General features: G+C 33.3%; 4 protein-coding genes and 1 non-coding gene across 6 annotated transcripts; 2 read left to right on the top strand and 3 right to left on the bottom strand.

Moving 5' to 3' along the window:
- The first annotated feature begins 405 nt into the window (after window positions 1-405).
- Window positions 406-1,303, top strand: LOC125809711 (uncharacterized). The gene has a single exon (XM_049489306.1). It carries the CDS (start codon window positions 419-421, stop codon window positions 1,232-1,234), a length of 816 nt encoding a protein of 271 aa, XP_049345263.1. The 5' UTR covers window positions 406-418; the 3' UTR covers window positions 1,235-1,303.
- Window positions 1,304-2,517: 1,214 nt separating this feature from the next.
- LOC125809629 (ATP synthase subunit a-like) lies at window positions 2,518-3,235 on the top strand. The gene is given in 2 exon segments (XM_049489224.1): window positions 2,518-2,844; window positions 2,847-3,235. Coding segments are annotated over 2 exon segments (714 nt in total). The 5' UTR covers window positions 2,518-2,519.
- Window positions 3,236-7,194: 3,959 nt separating this feature from the next.
- LOC125809617 (peroxisomal membrane protein PEX14-like) lies at window positions 7,195-14,210 on the bottom strand. 2 transcript variants are annotated; one of them, XM_049489215.1, is made up of 12 exons: window positions 14,037-14,210; window positions 12,148-12,389; window positions 11,996-12,044; window positions 11,698-11,882; window positions 10,894-11,083; window positions 10,644-10,733; window positions 9,685-9,758; window positions 9,549-9,591; window positions 9,386-9,453; window positions 8,558-8,602; window positions 8,409-8,474; window positions 7,195-7,970 (listed from the first exon to the last, which is right to left on the bottom strand). In XM_049489215.1, the coding sequence occupies exons 1-12, from the start codon at window positions 14,092-14,094 to the stop codon at window positions 7,497-7,499; spliced, it is 1,584 nt and encodes a 527-aa protein (XP_049345172.1). In that variant the 5' UTR covers window positions 14,095-14,210; the 3' UTR covers window positions 7,195-7,496. The 2 variants fall into 2 exon arrangements, with proteins under 2 accessions (XP_049345172.1, XP_049345173.1); XM_049489216.1 differs by having other exon boundaries at window positions 12,148-12,383; window positions 14,037-14,202.
- A 961-nt stretch (window positions 14,211-15,171) lies between these two features.
- LOC125809668 (uncharacterized) lies at window positions 15,172-19,915 on the bottom strand. Its single transcript, XM_049489260.1, has 9 exons — window positions 19,800-19,915; window positions 19,632-19,706; window positions 18,958-19,044; window positions 18,103-18,159; window positions 16,765-16,857; window positions 16,062-16,134; window positions 15,890-15,965; window positions 15,636-15,726; window positions 15,172-15,523 (listed from the first exon to the last, which is right to left on the bottom strand). Exons 1-9 carry the CDS (start codon window positions 19,833-19,835, stop codon window positions 15,404-15,406), a joined length of 708 nt encoding a protein of 235 aa, XP_049345217.1. The 5' UTR covers window positions 19,836-19,915; the 3' UTR covers window positions 15,172-15,403.
- Window positions 19,916-20,622: 707 nt separating this feature from the next.
- TRNAL-UAG (transfer RNA leucine (anticodon UAG)) lies at window positions 20,623-20,702 on the bottom strand. Its single transcript has one exon. It is a non-coding gene; the product is annotated as a tRNA-Leu (tRNA).
- Between the last annotated feature and the right edge of the window lie 42 nt (window positions 20,703-20,744).

The raw sequence follows: 20,744 nt of genomic DNA, 5'->3' as shown, positions 1-20,744 counted from the left end.
TTACTCATATCGTATGTTAAAGTCTTAAATTGATGCAAAATTTAGCTACTAAACAATGGATGCGTATTTATTTTTATATGTATCATTTAAACACACAATATTTATCATTTAATCATCGTCATATTAACGAAATTCGGTGCATGCATTATGTAAGAAAAAAACTATACATATCTCCATCTTTTTAATATTAAAATCAGAGTGTGGAGAATCCGCATTGAACTTGATTAATAATATGAAAATTTAGATAATCAATCAACTGAACTATTAAGATTATTGTCGGTCCATATTACAACAATCACTCGTCGCCCTCTCTATAGTATAGCCTATATATATAAATAGATCTGAGATTTCGCACTTTATTCTCGTTATCTATTTGAAGAAAAACAGAGGGAAAAAGTGTTTCATCATTATCAGAAATATGCAAGCGAGTTCAGAACTATCTCAGTCTCCGAGTTTTGCTCGTACTAATCTCACAGAAATTGCTGCTAGAGTTGTAGAAGAATTCACAGCTGAAAATGAAATTGACTCCGAATTTTCCTTTAATGATGATGACTACAATGAGAACGATGAAAATCAAGTACATAAACATGATGATGAAGATGATTCTGAATTTGCTTTTGTTACGGCAGGATCTGATCAATTTTCGCCTATTTCTGCTGATGAAATCTTCTACAACGGTCAGATCCGTCCAATTTTCAACAGAGATTTATCGTTAAACGATACCGGTTATAGTAATTCGGAGAAAGTTTCGACTCCGACGAAGTCAAATCGAGTTTCGTTAAGGAAGCTTTTTACCAAAGATCGTGAAATTGCGTCGTCGTCTTCCTCGTCGGAAGTCGACGATTTAGAAGGAATTGCTCCGGGAACATACTGCGTGTGGAGGCCGAAATCGGCGGAAGAGCCTCCATGTGAATTGCGTAAGAAGAGCAACTCCACTGGCTCCTCTTCTAAGCGGTGGAAGTTACGTGACTTCATTCACCGGAGTAACAGTGACGGTAAGGAAATTTTCGTGTTTTTGACAACTCCGTTCAAAAAACGAGAAGAGAAAACAGAGATTACAAGGACTGACTCTGGTAAAATCACCGGAAAAGTTCCCGCCGTTGAAGATTTTCCGGCGTTGCGTTGCGCGATAAACGGAAAAGATAAACGGAAGTCATACTTACCGTACAGGCAAGATTTGGTAAGCTTTTTGGGTAATGTGAATGGGTTAAATCGGAATTTACAGCATTTCTGAGGCTAATTACAGTGAACGGAATCTTCAGATAATTAAATAGTTAATCAGTGATTAAGCATGTGTACATAATATCTAATGGATTATGAATGAAATATCTGAATTAATTTAAGAGGTTATCTATATATTTAGCATCTTTTTCTTTTTCATATCATGATGCAACCAGAGTAATACAATTTAAAATTGCATTTAATTTATTAAATGAAATTAAAAATGTAATTAGTCATTCATAAACATACACAGCTTCCATCAACACAAGTTGGTAAACCACTTTCACATTTCAAAAATTCAGTACAATCTTCTCTACTCAGACATGTATTTGTGCATGCTTCCATTCTTCCTTCTTCATGATTGGAATGTACTAAACATACGCAAAATCCATCAACACAAGTTTCGAGCGCCCCTTGACATTCCAAGTCATGACATTCTTGACTAGTCTGACAATCACACATTCGTTCAGGCACCATATTTTGTGAAATAATAAAAAATGAGACTACAAAAAGCAAAGTCACCAAAGTCTTGGCCATATTGTATAAAAGAAATATATATTTTTTACTTTGATCATCATTTTATTCTTAAAAATCAGCTTATAAAAAAGCGTATAAATTTCAGTTACAAGAAAAATTATCTTCTTCGTATTCTATACTGAAAAAAGTAAAAGAATTGTAGTGGGACTTAACACAAATATCTAAACTAAAAGCAGCGTCAGAGCGTAATAGCATCAAATTTGGGTTATTTTTAATTTGGCGATGTTAAGTTTGGCATGTACGAATTATGCACTATCAATTGTTAGCTGAATGTTGAAAAGGGTTACATAGACGGCGGAGCTAGGTAGAGTTAAAGAGTTCATTTTAATCTCCTTCAATAGAAAATTATATCACATTTAAATATGACTAATTTTTTATTATATACCATATAATAGTTACTGAACTTTCTTTGATATCTTCATATGTTTACTTATTTATATCTTAAATTCTCTTGAAAATTTTCATTTCGTTACTAATTACATAAGGACATCAAATTAACCTGTTAAAAAGGTACTCGATTGGAATATTAAATATATGAGTAGTATTTTTTTTTATTTACTTACACCTTGTTTGGATGGCTGTTACCCATTGTACTCTATAGTATTGTTAGTTTAAATACGATGTTTGTTTTGATTGTTACTTAAATTTTATTGTATAGTATCGTTTAAATTCATTATTAGGTAACGACAAAAAGACTCATTTTATGTAATAACCAGTTTGGTGTGACCGTGTTTTTACCTTAATATTCTTTTTGAGAGTTGATGCCTAACAAGAGTGCCCAAGAAGTTCTGGAAGCGGCCGAAGTTCTACATGGCGAAAGCAACGATATTCACTTTCTTGACTCCCTATTGAAAGATTTGAATCAAAACGGAGTAGCGGGTGAAGCCTACAAAGATGCAGTGGATCTAGTGAAAGATCTCGTCTCCAGCCCACTTGAACAATTTGAAATAATTCCATTGATTCCTATGAAAATAGGAAACTTATATTTCTCATTCACAAATCCATCTTTGTTTATGCTACTAACTCTCAGTTTGGTCCTACTTTTGATTTATTTTGTTACTAAAAAGGGAGGAGGAAACTCAGTACCAAAGCTTGGCAATCCTTGGTAGAGCTTATTTATGATTTCGTGCTGAACCCGGTAAACGAACAAATAGGTGGTCTTTCTAGAAATGTTAAACAAAAGTTTTCCCCTCGCATCTCGGTCACTTTTACTTTTTCGTTATTTTGTAATCCCCCGGGTATGATACCTTATAGCTTCACAGTTATAAGTCATTTTCTCATTACTTTGGGTCTCTCATTTTCAATTTTTATTGGCATTACTATAGTGGGATTTCAAAAAAAGGGGCTTCATTTTTTAAGCTTCTTATTACCCGCGGGAGTCCCGCTGCCATTAGCACCTTTTTTAGTACTCCTTGAGCTAATCCCTTATTGTTTTCAAGCATTAAGCTCAGGAATACGTTTATTTGCATTGACCTGAACAACATATACAGATCCCCTCCACCCCCTCATTTTGTCTTTACTTATTATTATTTTATCCTCTACCCCATAATTTCATAGTAGCTCTACCTCGTATCTTACCTTTCTTGTAGGTTTATCATTCAAATTATGAATATGTGACAATTATGTAATGATGGAGAACGATACAATCTATCCAAACGCTATATTCATTTGCAGAATTTAGTACAATACAATCTAACATAATATAATATGATACATTATGAAACAATAAGTGACAACCCTTCTAACCATAGTGTTAAAAGGGATAATTTTAAATTATTAGTCATTATCCGCAAGTTCACCAACCAATAAAACATTTGGTCAGGAAACTTTCCTTTCCTTTTCTATTCCAAATTTGCATTCCATATCCGCTATTAGAGGCGGATTTATACGTGAAACATGACTCAATGTAATTAATTAATTTTGGCTTAAATTTTATATTTATAATATAATAATATAAAATTTACTTAATATTTATAAATAATTTATTCATAAACTTACTAAATTAAAGAATTATAATCCAGAATTCATTAATTTAAAATCCTTGATTTGCTTCTATCATATACTTATAAATAATCAATTAATTTAAATTTACGTCGATTAGACCATCAGATTAAATACTTTATATCAAGAGCTCCATTTAATTATACCCAAACCGAAGACTTCCCATCATAGCTTATGATTATAGTTTGATCATTTTGTCATAATAATTTATTTAGAGAAAACAAGACATATACAGACATGTTTAACCACAAACTAATTACTAATTATATGAAGACTTATCCATTCTTATAATACATATTTCAAGTGGATAAATTCTACCTAAATTCTCAATTATTTATTTCTTGAAGACTTGTTCATAATAATAAACTTTTTGATTGTTTTTTTTCCTTGTCGTTCTAGAGGGTATAGATTTTTCTAATATTATCAAGAATCAGACAATTTCTTCTTATACAAGTTTTATTAGTACATTAATTAATTATTCTTGTGTACAAAATAGGAAATCAATAATAAAGTGATTCTCCACAATTGTTGATTAGTCAAGAGATAATGAATAGACTGAATTATTATACTTGGGGCTGAGCCAAATCTTACTAGTTTGGTTCTTTTTAATTACCTAATAATCTTTTCTTTTATTATGACTATCTATAACATAATAAATAAAAATGATATCTTTTAAAAATATTCTTCATGCATCAATTTGAATTATATTTTAGTGTAGTCGTTCTAGATGCATGAACTGAGAATTGAGCGGGTTAAAATGGACTGAATCAATAAATAAGTGGGTCATAATCCGCTCAAACTTGAACGGATTGGATGAATCATATTTTCATGGACTAATTTTGCCATTTCTAATTTACTCGTTGATTTCAAGATCTAATCAACACTTGATCATTGTCTCTGTTTATTTTTAATTTGTTCTATTTAAACTTGCATATTTTTAAAGAAATAATTACTTATTTAAGTATTTTAGCACAACCTATATTTATATAAGATTTCTTGCAAGTAAGAGGAAGATTTATCTTGATGTATTTAATTTCTCTAATTAGCATCATAAAAGTTTACCATTAGTAGGTTTCTAGACGTACTGCAAAAGTCTATCAAGATTTAATTTCTTCTCAGGGTTAATTAGCTCTTTATATCCTTTTCATCTAATAATAATAGTATATATAATATTAAGACTTTAGGAGAAGTTCTAGAAACAAAAAGAAAAAGAAATACTGTTGAAGTAGGATATAGTATATAGTATATTAATTTTTCGAAAGGGTAATCTATCGAATTAATTAATTAGGTTATTGACTACAACTTGCGTTAGGGGTAAATTTCTATAGGCTTGAATTTCAGGAAAATCTATATATATAGGAACGTGGAGTAACTATTCTACTAAAAGAAATATTTTATCAAAATTATTAAATTCAATCGAACTCATAATTAAAATTCTATCTTAATGCCTAATAACTATAAGAATTGTATCTACTTTGCTGGTGGTGACTAAATGTTTCTTTCCAACTGTCTTAATTAATTTGATGGAATCAATGCACACGCAAAAACTAATTCGAACACTACGATTGTTAAAAAAATAAAATATAAGGAACTGTATCTACTTTAGTACGAACCAGTAGTGTACTGTAGCAGGTAGTTTTGATATTTTTGGGGGGCAAATAAAAAGCATATATAGTGCCAAAAACTTTATATTCACTAATCAGTGTCCTAATCATATAGCTAAAAGCTTCCACTATATTTTGGTAAAAAAAGTGTAAAGTGCATGTCTAGTGTCTACTCTTTATCATAATTTTTGAACTAATAGATCCAAAATAATCACTTCATACATATATATATATATTTGTATCTGTTTCTTTGTAATCAATATAATAGGTTGTTAAATATTTGGATTTAATCAATTATAATTTTAGAGGCGTCACATAAATAAGTTAGACTAAATTTGAATAAGTCAAAAATGAATTAAGTTAATAAATAGTCTGCATAATACTGTCGCTGCTTACATAGCTGGTTCCTTTTTGTCACTATTACAAAACAAAAATACTTTTGGTAGTTAAATATATATTTCAACATGACTAAAACACGACACTCTAACCATGATGTCCTATTTACCTAGTACTATTATGATTTAATTAATTGAAAAAATAATATGATATTCTAAGGATAAAAAACATAGATAATAACATAAATTGAAGGATAAAGTATTATAATAATACTACAAGTACTAATATATAAAGATACGTGTGACAACGCTTAACTATCTACTATCTTTAAATCTCTTATCTAAAATCACATACTCGATAAATATATAAAGAAAAAATACAAGGAATCTGACAGGGAGGACATGTGAAACAACTTTGTTAGGGGCCATTATCACATTTTTCTAGTAGTCACAACTCATCACGCAAAAGCTAAAATCCTAATAGCAACTTCTTGGAAACCTAACCAAATTTCTCAAAATAGCTCTATATTTTTCAAATGCTCATTTAATTGTCTATGTAAAGTTATTTAATTTAATTAACTAATAAAGTTACTTAACTAATGGGTGGATAATTGTATCACAACTTTTATTTAGGTTATGGGGTCCATTCTAGTTAGTTTTCAGGTGGAAAAAAATGGCTTATTTGGTTAGATTTATTGTTTTTTTGTTTAGAATTATGGTGACTTTATTAATTCAATAATAAAATAAATACTTGCACTAGATAATTTTGATAATAAAAATAATGCCTACCAGCCACTTTCGGCCTTATCATCGTGTCTCTAAGAATTAGTCAGTATCATGAAGTTTCAGATTCTAACATATATAGAATAACTTTAACAACCACTTCAATGACCTCATGTATACATTCTAGATGAAAATGGAAAAATCAAGTTGATGTGTACACATTTCTTATTCTTTTATTTATATTGTTATTTGCTTTTTGTGCCTTTGATTGCATATCTAAATTAGTAATAATACCAAGAGAGAACAGATCATTATATATTATTCTTATCTTAGTTATAAGTTAGAATCAATAAAGAAAAAGAAAGTTAAAAAGAAGAAGCTCTATTTACTGATATAACATGTGAACTTCCCAGCTACAAAATATAATGAGAGGGATAAGATTCTTATGAGAGCTGCCTGTAGATAACTTTGAAGTTTGATCTACTTTTGAGCAATTGATATGTGCCTTTCACCAAAACATAGGGCCCCATGACTGATGTTATTGGAGCACTTCTTCTTTTTATGACAATGGTGGTCGAGTCAGCTTGTGTACAATATAAATAACTCTGTCCACTAAAGCTAAGACAAATAGATAGAAATCATGGAATGTTTTTGTTGGATTTAAACTTGAGACCTAATGAACGTTCTCAACCGACTACATTGACCATTGACCACTAGGCCACACCTTGGTTTATTGGAACACTTTTTCCATCCGCCAAATTGCTTAACACAAATTATGTTATTATCATAATCTAACCTTTATTCAAACTGTAGAATTATATAAACACAATTCTTAAGTTCTGCAGCCATTTTAGAGTGTATAATGAATAGACCACCAACAAGAAACATAATGGCTTTGCTACATTTAGATGATCTTTTTCCCATATACCACAAAGTTGATAAATGTAACTGTAGACTTCACATAGGGGTAAACACGAAATGAGGCTCGATTCATCAAGAACATGTAGCTGTAAGATCGTGGTGAACCTCGATACTGAATGCCCAGCCTTTTATATCAAGGAAATTAAATGATCTTTCAGCTGCTTAAAGTTTGATCACCTTCTGCAATTGGTGTAGTCTCACTCATCTGTAGGCCAGAACTCGAACCATTAGCTTCAGGGGTACCACCAGATTCAGAGATTCTTGTAACCCTCTGCAACTCATCTGATGAACGAGCTAACAACTGATCATCAGTCAATTGTTCGTTCTGAGATGCAGACTTTTTAGGTTGGCGGATGGCTGCAGCTGCTTCTGCCATTGCAACTGGAGGAGGCTGGGGAGGAACCCATGATCTCTGAATTGGTCGTTCCTGAACTGGTGCAGCTGGAGATCCAAAGTTCTGTTCACCTTCAGTTTCAATTTCAGTTATCCTGGCATTCTTGCGTTGCCACCAAGGTGCTGAACTGTCTCCATTCGTCAGATTGTCTTGGTAACCATAATTCAAGCCATCGCCACTCCCTTGAGATTGAAGGAAATTGGAATTATTTTGACTCTGGCCAACTTCCCAAGGCTGTTCACAAGCACAGATTATTAAATGGTTATCATTGCCATTTCGAGTAAATCTTACAAGTGAACTGCATATTACCCTGTCTCCAACCCCACCTTTCCTCCAGACAATCCAAGAAAAAAAGCCGAATGTATTGAATAGAAAGTTCTATCTAGTAAACCGTAACTCTTGTATCAAAACCAAAGTGACAGGTGTTCATAGAACTTAATCCATACAATATTCCTGAAATATCCTAGTTGCAGTGATTAATTCATCAAAAGAAGTACTGGAATAGGATTATAGATTCGATTAGTAAATTCTATTTTTCATGTCCATCTGCCAGAATGTCCATGTATGGTTCTTTTTAAAAGTCAATCATGCAGAGACAATTCTTAAATTGACCCAATCCAACCTTCAAATTTGACCCAATTGCAACATTGTTAGTAGAAGGACAAGACAAACCTTAGGCTTTGCAGCAACACGATCAGGTACAGGCTGGTTAGGATTTGGTGGCTGATCATTTATATCCTGCATCGAAGATGAATGTATTATTCAAGAAAACTTTATTTTTCAAGATACAAGAATGCCACTGGTGAGAACCATGGACTTACTCGGATGTTGGAAGGCTTCTCTCCTCTTTGAACCATAGCCATAATCTGTAAAATGATAATGAAGTTAGAAGAGCCGATTTCCCTAAAGTTCAACTGGTGCTACTCATTGATTTGTTCAAAGATAGATGCATGCACTACATTACAAGGTGGAATTATCACAATTACCAAATGCTGTCATAAATCATAATACTATCAGATCTCATGAGTTGTGATTGCTTACTGCCATATGCATATAGCACCTCTTTTAAAATAAAGTTTGTCTTTCCAGCTTGGAAGAAGAGAAGCCAACACTTTTGCATGATTAAAGAATCTTAGTGAAACTAGAAATAAAAATAAAGAGGAGTTGATCAGGGAAAAAGAAAGCCTTGATAATCTGGTTGGCTAAAATACTGTCTGGGACACTCCCTTCATCAATTACCTAGTGATCCAAATCTATCCAAGTAGAACTATTTTTTTTTTTCAAAAGCTGATTTGGAAAACTCTACGGGAAACCAAAAGGTAATCAAGAAAATGTTTAACCGCTTGCACACCAGCCAGAAAGTTGCATGATTTTCCTTCTTAGAATGGTAAGAACATAGGATGAAATTACTAATAGATGAGCTAACAGTTAGGTAAAGGACCATTAATTAAAGGGAGTTGGCTATAATACTGTCTGGGCGCCCTCCCGTCCACACACTCCCTTCATCAATTACCTAGTGATCCAGATCTATCCAAGCAGAACTACTTTTTTTGGGAAACCAAAAGGTAATCAAGAACATAGGATGAATTACTAACAGATGAGCTGACAGTTAGGAAATACACTAACAAGCCAGAGAGCATAAGAGTCACCTCCATATAAGACTTTGGATGGGGTGCAGCAGATGGTTCAACAGATGCAGGTGGTGACAAAGATCTCACTGTATAAAATGTTCCACTCATGCGCATTAGTATTTAAAGAATCAATAAAAACTGATTTGAGAAAAAAAATCCAGCTAGAAACAGAAATTAGAACCTGCATGTGCATCACCATTTACTTTTCCATTAGCATAAGATTGCTGGAGCATAAAAGAAAATTAGAAACTGAATCTTAAAAGTCGACAGAGATATCAACTACAAGATCCAGACTTTTTTGTTGCTACACAGCTTACCCTAGATGGAGTAACTGAAATTCTTCGATCATCTAGTTCCGAAACAGGTATTCTTCCATAAGTAGTACTTTGCCCTGCATGAGCGGAACACTGAAATTAGGCACCACTTCCTGTTTGAAGATGATTTGGATCCCTTTTTTTTTTCTTCCCCTTTAGAGGTGGGATACCCACCCTAAGGGTCAGGGAGTGCATGATATATGAAATTTAAGCTATACATAACAAAATCTCAAGAACCTGACATTTACCTTATGATTGCTAGAATTCCAAGGCAATGAAAACATTATAATAAAAGGAAGTGCCGGTGGAATAGAGAGAAAGAACTTAGCCAGAATTGCAGGGACCAACAACCGAAACGTTTTTTAAGGAAAGAACTTAGAAAATTCATGCTATAATGCATTTTATGGAGATGTAGAGGTCAATAGCCACCCTGGTATGTAGACGGTCACAAGCCCGCCTGATCCTCCATAAGGAAGCTTCAAATGATTCTTTGAACAAGTTCACAAGTTTCCATTCTGTGGCTTGAGAGTTATAAACTTTTACAGAAACTACCTAAGTAAATAAGTATCATCACATATACTAAAAATACTTTGACCAGTATAGCACCACGAAAATCTCATATAAACAATGACATTCAAACACCAAGGTTATTGAGCCAAAAAGATCCAGAGCCGAAAAGTAATCCAACCTCAGCTGAAGCTGGAATCAGCAAACTAAAATTACACAGGTTATGCACAATTTATTATCTCTATCTTTCTCCATTGCTCTTTCAGTTATGAACACTCAAGTTATTCTTTACTTCTCAGTAGGCCAAAGTTTACCTCCTTTCTAACCCCCTTTTGTTTCATAACACATCCTTTTTAAAGTACACGACCCCCCTAAAAGCAAAAAATGGTCAATATGCAAAAAATCTATTGATTAAGTAGAGAATTTCTACTTTAAGAGCAAATGGAGAAGCACACCTTCCAGTTTCTCTATAGCACTTGTCATTGATTTCATCTCACGTACTTGGTAGTTTAGCAGGCTTGTCAGCTCCTCAAAATACCTTTTCTCTGTGGAGGAACACAAGTTAAATCACCAACATGATTATTGATGGTAAAAAAAATAAGCACTGGATAGGAAAGAGGATGAAAGATTTAAGTCACCAATGCTGAACAATATTTCAGATCCAGTTCTTAACTTGTTATTACATAAGATTTTACATTAACCAACCTTCGGATTTTGATGCCAACATCTCCTGGCTTGCTCGGGCAACATCAGCAGCAGCAGCTGCAGCAGCTTTTGCAGCAACAGCAGCTTCTTCTGCTAAACTTGGTTTTCCCTTGACAATACCTTTTTCATCTTCTTCTTCATCCATTACAACCTTGCGTATCCAAGACTTCAACCGGGGAATAATAGATTTCTGCAAATGGATGTGTCACTTAACAGTGGGTGATAAATATAGTGAGTAGTCCATGAGAAAAGTTTCCAATAGATTGTCATAAGAACCAGAATCCTACTTTAGAGATGAATCTAATGAGATAAGGCATCGGAGGAGACCAAATAAATCTGGAGAAAATCTTCATAACAGGGATATTTATAATAAAGAAAGAAGGAAAACAAAAATCAGAACAGGGTTAACTAAAAATCTTCAAATAATTCTTCAGTTAAGGTACACGTTTTTCTGAAATGACCTGAATCTAGTGTATATAGGCGTGGTCAAATTTTCCATCACCATGCAAGCTTCTCACATATGAGAGGCCAGAGTTACATCTATGAGATACCCATCATTAATCGATTACCACCTTTTGTATGAAATCATTAGGCTTTTTTTCTTTTCTTTTCTTTGTTTCGGTCAATAAGAAACAACCAATTTACCAAACTACTAATAAATTGAGCTACCACAAATAAAAGTTTGAGATGTCTCGCGTATGAAAAATAAATCTACACTGAAGAAATCGGCAAAGACAGAGAAGAAAAAGTACAAACATGGTACCAATTGGCATGATAAATAGAAGGCTTTTTACTATGCAATACCTTGAAAAGTACAGCTGTTCCAGCTCCTGAAGCAGCGAGTAGACCTACAGCAATAACTGCATGAGTCCAATGGAAATGAGAGAGATACCCCATTTTTGTCATGCTATTGCTCGGAGCTGATGCAGGCTGCAGATTTTGTAAAGCAGCCTGTGGTGTACTAGTCGATGGAGGCTTCTGTGTCCCATCTGTCATCAAATTATCAGGACAACATGACAAGTATAGGCTCCAAACAGTATCAATCTCAAGAAAAGAATAAAAGGCCAAACACTAATTTTATTTCGAGAACAATATGAATTACCTTCATTAGCAGCAACTGGCTGTGTGCTAGTAACAGTTGGGGTAGGATCCTGTAATTTAGGCACAAAATCAATATACATCTTAAATTTCATGTAGATGTTTCAGTTACATTTAAGTCAATATTAAATGTAAGAAAATCTAAATGTGGCCTACAGGAACTCGACGAAAGGCCTCGTCAATTTCCTCCTTTGTAAGCCCCTTCCTCTCAAGAAAAGAACGCCTATACATGACTGGAGATCCCCTAACTTTCGGATGTGAAAGAAATTTCATAGCATTCTGGACTTGGTCCTCCCGAATTGGTTCAGAGTTTACAAACACAGAAGCTGGAGAGCTACCACTTGCAGCCTCAGGCTTGGGACCTTGATGATCTTCAGCTGCTGGTTGCGAAGCTGTTGCTTCAAATTAGAAATTTAAGTTTGGATTACGATATAGAATGAAATTCTATTTAACTCAACATTATTAGCACATCATTATAAATATAATTCAGCAATGGACTTCATCGAGCAAAGTATGAGAGTGCTGCATAGATAAACTTATAAGCAATTAGCTAAAGTGGAAGACACTTATTAGATCTCAACCATGACATAAATTCACTGGAAGCAGTTCTCAGAGAACAAGAAACTAGTGATCTAGGCATCTCCAGCAAAGAATCATGCATGCCGAATTTAGAGCACATTTGAAGTTCCACATATACTAATTTTTATCACTTCTCTTCGTATGTAATATATATGTACTTTCTTTTTGATTTGGTAATATATATGCACTTTCTTTTGATTCATAACGTCTATGCACTCTTATGATGCACATTGATAATTGTTGTTAAGAAGTCCATCATTGCCATTCAGAGATTGAATGCAGATATAACCCCATGAAATCCCCCAACATGTTGAAGTGTAATGAAAAAGAGAATTTGACAACAAAATGTTAATTTCAAATAGACATGCTTTGTGGTAGCAGCTCAAGTAATTAGGTATACAGATGCCTCCTTAATCAAAAGTCGGTTTATCTTTAAATGCAAGGGAACCAAATTATTGAAACTTGAAAGTAACCTCTGAGTTCCAATAGCTCTGTTTGTTTGCTTGAACCCGTGTACAGACATTATCTAAAATATTCTTCTGCATTTTTTTTTTTGATAAGGTAAGGTTTACATTGAAGTAGTTGTTCCTTGAGATAGCTTATGCGTTGGATAGTGAGCTAATCAGCAACATGTTGCTCAAAATGCCATAGAGTCTTGAGGTTAACAAAACCTCATTTGAATGTGGTCATGGAAATTGCATTCTATTCTTCTATACAGAACCTCATTATTTGATCAAAACAACATAGTATTCTTGATTTTGATATGAAAAGCAAAACTACTTTTTGTTTTTCACTAAGTTCTCCTACTATCCATTCATTCTTGGGCAGCAGATTTATTTGGGTATTTCATACAACATCGTTTCTCTTGTTGAGAGGGTTTGCTGGTGCATTCTACTCTATGATTGTGTGAAGCCTCAGAGAGAAAATTATCTAGTTAATGAACCTACCATCGTCAGAAGCCTCACATTGAAAACAAAATCACCTAGTTATCAATATGCGCATTATATACAGTTACTGGATATCAAATCAATCCATTTATTTGAGAAAATTAGGCTAATATATGTCATTAGTTGCTACGGCAACTGTTCAAGAACACAGAAAAAGACCTAATTATTTCAAAGATTTGCACTACACCAAAATCATACAGCTTCTAACAACACAAGCTCCAGTTTAAAACAAATGATCATTAGATGTAATAATATCAAGTTAGTACTACTTTATTGCTTAACAAACCAAAAGTAGCAACCATCCATAAAAGTAAAAAGAAGCACACTTACATGCTCCTATCCCAGTTAAAGACAAAAAGGCACAAACATCATAAAGTACAAAAAGATTCGATCTTTATGGAAAATACTTCTTTTCAGATAACAAAATAGCAGCAAGATCTATTTCTCCCTGATATTCAAGAACCAACTAAACAGTAGCAGAGCAACAATTTCATCAAAGAAAAGCAAATAAAAGGGTACCTGGATTCTGGGTATTCTCGTTTACTGAGTTGGGTGGAGAATCTGATTGAGACGCCATGTTATCCAACTCCTATTGAACTGAATTTCAAGAACAGTAGAAGATAAAGAACATACCAAGATTAGAGGAGAAAAGCAAAAAAGGAAAAAAAAAATCCAAACTTTTTTTGTTTACATAGAAATAGGCACCGAATTACCTAAGACGAATTGATTATCGATGATAGTATGTCAGAACCCACAAGTGGATTTTGCTCATCTCGAAGCAAATACTATTACTACCTTTTCTGTGTGCGAAATTGCTGATTGATACAAAAAATAACTAGAAGACAAAACCCACCCTATGCAGATAACATGGCCCTCAAAGAGTCAAGCTCCTTTCTTTTTTTAATTATTATTTAAGTCTAAAACGTAACTGGTAAAGTTATTATTACATGTACAAAAGATTATGGGTTCAAGTTTTTACTTAAATGTAGAATTAGGTTATATATAATAGATTTATTTGATCCTTCTTTGGATCGTGCTTAGTGTAGTATGTTTCCTTTAGTTTTGAGAGCTAAAGTCGTGTGGTTCTCTAACCTAGAAAATTATTAGAAGATGTAACATAATTTACTAATCGTTTAAAAGAAAATAAATATCAAGACTGGAGAAATTTAATAAAATTAATTCTAATGATAGTGCCAGTGCTAAGAAAAAGAAGAATCGTGTGTTAGAATTTGAAGGATAATTATATGATAATTTGGATTTGGTTAAACAAAAATTAGCTCACTTATAATAAGGCGTGAGTAGAAAGCTGTTACTCCTTTTATTCATTTTTTTTTATTTTCGAGATTCAAACTTGAAAAGTATCACGTCTTTTTTCATTACTTTGATAGGAGGAAAATTGTTTTCTTTTTTCAAAAAATGCAAAAGAAGATTTAAAAGTTCATATGAAATCAACAAATATTTTCTTGCTCCCCTTTCTCTGAGCTGGTAAAGGTAACGAGCCAAGGTCCATGCAGGCTGACACAGAAACCACAAAAAAAAAAAAAGAGACTGATACGCCAAAAAATTCAAATCTGTTAAGAGGGACAGAAGATTGGTTTGAAGAATAAATACAACACCATGGACAAAATGTTTGCATAGACAATCCTCTTGGAAAAATCAATTCTGCTAATAATGTTACATCTTTTCTCTACACTCTCACAAGAATCACATAAACAAGCAGGACGGTTTCATGAGTGAAGAACTGGAAGGACGCAGGCCAAAAGTCCACGAGGAAGAAGCTAAATTTACTTGTGTCACATTTTATGTTCCGCGGTCTGGTTACAATCACATTATCCATCACTTCATTTGGCTGCTAGAGGCTATATGGTCAAAATGCTAAATCCAGTTCAATTTACTCTGTCAAGCAGCCTCTCCACCATAATCTTTTGTTGCACTGGGGTCAAGGACTCAGAGTTCATTATTGCATTCGCAGCAAGGATGATTGACGATTTGTGCTCAGCATTTACCTATTATAGCAGAACAAGTATCTAAATTCAGAATAGAGGCAAAAGTATTTGAGACTTGGAAAGAGATGGATGGACCAACCACAATAAATAAAGAATGAACAGATTTATATACCCACACACGGCCGTTTAAACCAACAGCTATCTCAAAAGCTAGCTTCTTTCCAAGACCTTCAAGAACTGGACATGTTGGTGTGCTCAGCAGCCTAGGAAAAAATACAAAAAGATGAACATGTAGCTAAGTGAATAGCATGCAACAAGACCTTCACCCTTTTTCTTGTTTCTCTTCTGATGAGCAAGTTAAGGTTACAGTAAAATCTAAACCAAAGATCTCACTGTTGCAAGTTAAAAGCCAAAATAGAATCTTACATCCGTGACAAACCAGTTGATGATTCAAACATATAGCCATCTTTAAGGGGTCCAAACTCGGCAGCTTTTCCAGAAGCTGTATCGAATAAGATAATTATATTAAAATTAAGAGTAACAGTACATAGATTAGGAAATTCAAGAAATTCTGTTGCAACTTAGATAAAGCACCAACCATCCATGCACGATAACTCTGGGTTTATTCCTGGGTTGGCCTTGACAATACGAGTATAAATTAGAGTACCTACCTGAAATAGCAAGATAGGTCATCAGAAAATAGTCCTTGATATATGCATGATGCATTAGAAAAAAATGATTAAGAAGAATCCTGTGACTCATTGGTGCTGGCATATTTTCAAGCAAATACTCTGCCTGACCCCCTATGAAACATGAAAAGCTCTATAGTGGGTGTGAATACCTCATAAAGCTGTCTATCCTAATGAACTTGCAATTTGAGGCCAGTTTCTAAGAGGCACAAGCATTGATTTATGAGCCAAGTAGTTGAGGAATTTGCTTGCACATGAAGGAAAGAACTGCTCTCAAAAGGTATTTATCACAATTTCTCCCCTTACATTCTGAATCTCATTTTACAAAAAGAAAGGGGGGGGGGGTAAATTAAACTGCTATCAATTAGAGGAGAGTCGAGTTTGCCCCACTTGCAAGGAGCCTTCCAATTCATCTATCTCCATTTGAGTTAAATAATAAAGCTGTCACTCAATTTCAAATGATCAAGATTCATAGAGTAAATATTTGCAATCAGATAAAAATTGCAAAACAGTATCTTCATTTTGGTACAAGTATTTTCTATCATAATAAAACATAAGATGAGAAAAGAACAAAGAATATGAGCTCAAATATCATGGAACTTAGGATTACACCTCAAATTTGGGTATGTTTCTCCTAGTCCCTCCTTCAAATGCTAGCACTGGCAAGAATGCCATCATTGGCCCTTTTATGTCCACATAAAAGCTCTGCCAGAAAACTCAAAAGTGAATTTGAAGTTCATAAGGAAAAACCATAGATCTTAATGACATAAGCTGCAGTTTCAGATAAGAATCAATGAAGTTTCACATTTTATGCATGCTACATGGATCATCATTATATTTGTGACAAATCTTGATGTGTTCATGAAAATGACACGAAAATAGACAAACACAGGAAATCTCTCATCATAAGTACTAGAAACAGAGAGAAATTTTTTGGACCAACTTTTTTACCTCAATGAATGTAATTTTGTATAGTCAATGATCAACATATAGTCACCACCACATTAATATGAATGTCATTCTATATGGTCAATAACCAACACATACTTTAAACAGAACTTTTTTCCCAGCAGACTTGGATCACAACTAAGGACATTATCAGACCTTTTTACACAACTTCAGCTGTGATACGTCCTTAGCAGAGACATGGTGGTTTAGAACCTAAAACCCTACAGTTGACTTCAACCAAACTGTAACAAATGAAACTAAGTAGTCAACAACACACATAAACCCCCTCAAATATTAGGAGCAAAAATTATGCATTGGATGCTCATTATGTCTTAGATAAGTGCACCACAGATCTGATTGATCAAAAACAGGAAGCAGAAAGACAAACTAAAGCAAAAGATCTAGAGCAGCAGGAAACTCCTAGAAGCACCAATTATACATAGTTTAACAGCATCAAAGGAAACTCATCAAAAGATGATGAGATTAATAAGTTAAGGAGTGGTTTGGTGTGAGGTATAAGGTATAAGGTATAATAATCCCACGGATAAAATGCATGACTATTTTATCCTGCATTTGGTTGGAGGTATTATGCAGTCCTAGGATTATTTATCCCACCATTTACACCTTAGTGATGGTATCCCATACATGATGGAATAACTTATCCCGGGATAATTTGTTCCCAACCAAACGACCCCTAAGGTTATTATATATCAAAAAAGGAGTATCAATATCTTGACTTTTGACTTTTAAACTCATTAAAAAGAGAAGGATAGTGGGATACTGAAAAAATTAAGTTCTTAAATGCATAACGTACTCAACTACTTAGAAGTGTAGCTGTTACAGAGTTCATGCTGCAGCAAGTAGAATTTAGGACACGGCTAGGAGCAATGTTAACATAACTATTCACCAGAAATCAAAATAAAGAAGTTGTCACAATAAACTGTGGTATTACTTACAATAAGAATAATAAGAAACAGTTTTGAAATACTTAAAAATGCTTACATCTGCTCTTTTGTCCACCACAATTCCAAGGACAGCATCCCCCACGGTAGGTATATACTGTAAGAAATTACAGCAGATCAGCAAATTAAAGAAAGTTCAATTTGATTATTCTTTAAAAAAAAAAAAAAAGGAAAGTTCAACTCTTCAACTCGACCAGAAGAGATCACCCTAATTTTTTTCACTGAACATGGTTATTTCTAAAAGATTTGTATAAATCTAGAAATTAAGTATTCACTGATGGAATCATTAGTACTATGGCTCCCATTTGATAAGGTAGTACTATAGCTCCCTTGTCAGTCCATATTTCAACACAATACATTTAACCTTGTAATTTCATACTTTTATCCCTTCATAAATTTTTCGCTGATTTACTGAGCAAAAAAAAAAAAACATATAGTACCCCTGCAATTCAGAATTGGAAAATCTTCCTTTATCTCTCAAATATAGTAGCATTAACTTACTTGTGCAATAGTTGACGACATCTAAATTTTGCAGATCCACCATAACGCACATTGGCTTATTTATTCTAGCAACTTATCTATTTAGACTATAGTATGATTTCACAGTTGACGAGGTACATCAATTTCCAAAGTTCAACCTAAACAGTGAATATGTGCTGCTTTATTTAGCTTCATACACATTCCCTACTGTTTCACTCTAAGAAAATCCAAAGTACAGTTTGCTATCTCTGTTTTAATCACGAGAAGAATGCGTAGTGAAAAGAAATAGTTTCAGGTCACTTTAAACGTATTAAGATATTGGCCAAAACACCAGGAATTTTTCCAATAAAATCTACTAAAAATAACAGCAGAAGTGTATACTTGGATGATTCTAGAAAGATAGCACTGCACTCACTCTTTTGTGTGAGCTTTCAATCCAGTACTTGTTTGGCTTTGAAAATCTCAAAATACCTGCTTTGACGACAGTTACAGTGTCATGGTCCTGCCAAAACGGGGAAAATATGTATAGAACATCAGATATATTTATCTTGAAGGCAGTTAGAAAATATAAACTTTGCTGTATTGCCTCCTTATACTTAGAGCGCAGTAAGTAGGATAGAAATTTCTCAAGTACCAATATTCAAATAATGCTGAATAGAGTACTACCATCCACAGAGGAAAACAACCATATACAGGCAAAGTGCAAGAAAAGCCAACTTTGAATACATTAGCTTTAGGTCTCTTTTTGGTACATATAGAATGAAAGAAAAAGAATATTTTTTTTTTCAAAATAGCAAGAACTGTGTCTCCAAATGTTGAGTTCTTGGTGTATCAAGCAAGTAAGATTGTAATAATCCAAAACCAGTGAGAGAATTGATGGATTCCCAATTCTATATGTACATAGTTTTTAGCAACTTTCTTGGTGCTCTGAACAATAAAATTCCAACTCACTACAGTGTATAAAGCATAAAAAGAACCCTTTTTTCAATAATAGTTGTATATACAAGAGCAAAAATTGTGTACAAAGCAAAAATCTATAAACCCATGAGACAGAAATCAGAGTGCTGAAAGGAAAATTAGAAGAAAAACCTGTTGGAGGCCGCCACCCAGTTTAATCGTTTGGTTAGTCATGCTGGAAAGATCCAAAACAACATCACCAGGAACCTAATCCAAACCAAAAATACAATCTTTTTAGCATTAAACAATTAATTCACTATAATCTGGCACAAGAAATCGAAAAAAAAAGTTTGTACTTACTACTAGTTTATCAATGAAGCAAGGTTTCGAACCCATTGAATTGTGTTTTTCTTGATTGAACAGAGTGTTTGTGTAAAGTCTTGGGTTTATGCCTCAACAATTTTAAAGATAGCTAACCTAGCACCCGTTTGTTATCAACATAAATAGTTTTTATACAAAAAAAATTAAGAAAGGAAAAAACTCTAATTTGGGTTAGGGGAAAATTAAATAAAGTTATATTTTACGCAAATCACGTGAGTTAATTACATTTCATCCTTATTATTTTCAAATTAAAAAAATCTCTTCTTAAGTTTAGTCGATTCCGGATATATTTCAAAACATTTTGATATATCAATTTTAGATACATTGTTCAAAGTCTCGATACATCGTGCACGTCCTGATATATCACGTAAAGTGGTGTATTCAAGTGATGTATCCGAGAATAGAAGAAACTAAGAACTTTTGTAAAAAAAAATTCAAATAATAAGAATTTTAGAGAATATGGTAAAATAAGTTGTGTATATAATTTTCCTAAAAAATAGTAAGTAATAATTTGGGTAAGGGGAAAATTAAAATAAAGGGAATTATTTTTTTAAAAAAATAATTTGAATTTTAGGGGAAAATTAAAATCCGACCAATACATAAAGTGATGTATCCGAGAATAGGAGAGAGTAAGAATTTTTGTAATTTTTTAAATAGTAGGATTTTAGAGAATCTGATAAAATAAATTGTGTATTTAATTTTCCTAAAAAATAATTAGTAATTATTTGGGTTAGGGGAAAGTTAAAAATAAAGGGAATTAGTTTTTTGTTTTAAATAATTTGGAAAATTAAAATAAAAAATTTGACAGCTGTGGGATTTGAACCCACGCCCTTTCGGACCAGAGCCTAAATCTGGCGCCTTAGACCACTCGGCCAAACTGTCTTTGTTGTTATAATGAGATGTTTTAATTTAATAAATATATTT

The sequence above is a fragment of the Solanum verrucosum genome, unplaced genomic scaffold, assembly GCF_900185275.1.
Source record: "Solanum verrucosum unplaced genomic scaffold, falcon-dt-bn FXZP01000121.1, whole genome shotgun sequence".
In the NCBI taxonomy this organism is placed as follows: Eukaryota; Viridiplantae; Streptophyta; class Magnoliopsida; order Solanales; family Solanaceae; genus Solanum; species Solanum verrucosum.
Note: the sequence above shows the minus strand (reverse complement) of the source record. Positions and strands in the feature narration are given on the sequence as shown.

Coding starts and splice junctions, on each gene's coding strand:
- LOC125809711 (XM_049489306.1), top strand. CDS start 419: ATGCAAGCGAGTTCAGAACTATCTCAGTCTCCGAGTTTTGCTCGTACT.
- LOC125809617 (XM_049489215.1), bottom strand. CDS start 14,094: ATGGCGTCTCAATCAGATTCTCCACCCAACTCAGTAAACGAGAATACC. Junction 12,390..14,036: donor CGAGAATACCCAGAATCCAG/GTACCCTTTTAT, acceptor TCTAATTTGAAG/CAACAGCTTCGCAACCAGCA. Junction 11,084..11,697: donor GAACAGCTGTACTTTTCAAG/GTATTGCATAGT, acceptor ATCCATTTGCAG/AAATCTATTATTCCCCGGTT.
- LOC125809668 (XM_049489260.1), bottom strand. CDS start 19,835: ATGGGTTCGAAACCTTGCTTCATTGATAAACTAGTA. Junction 16,858..18,102: donor TGGTGGACAAAAGAGCAGAT/GTAAGCATTTTT, acceptor GTTTTCTGGCAG/AGCTTTTATGTGGACATAAA. Junction 16,135..16,764: donor GAAACATACCCAAATTTGAG/GTGTAATCCTAA, acceptor TTGCTATTTCAG/GTAGGTACTCTAATTTATAC.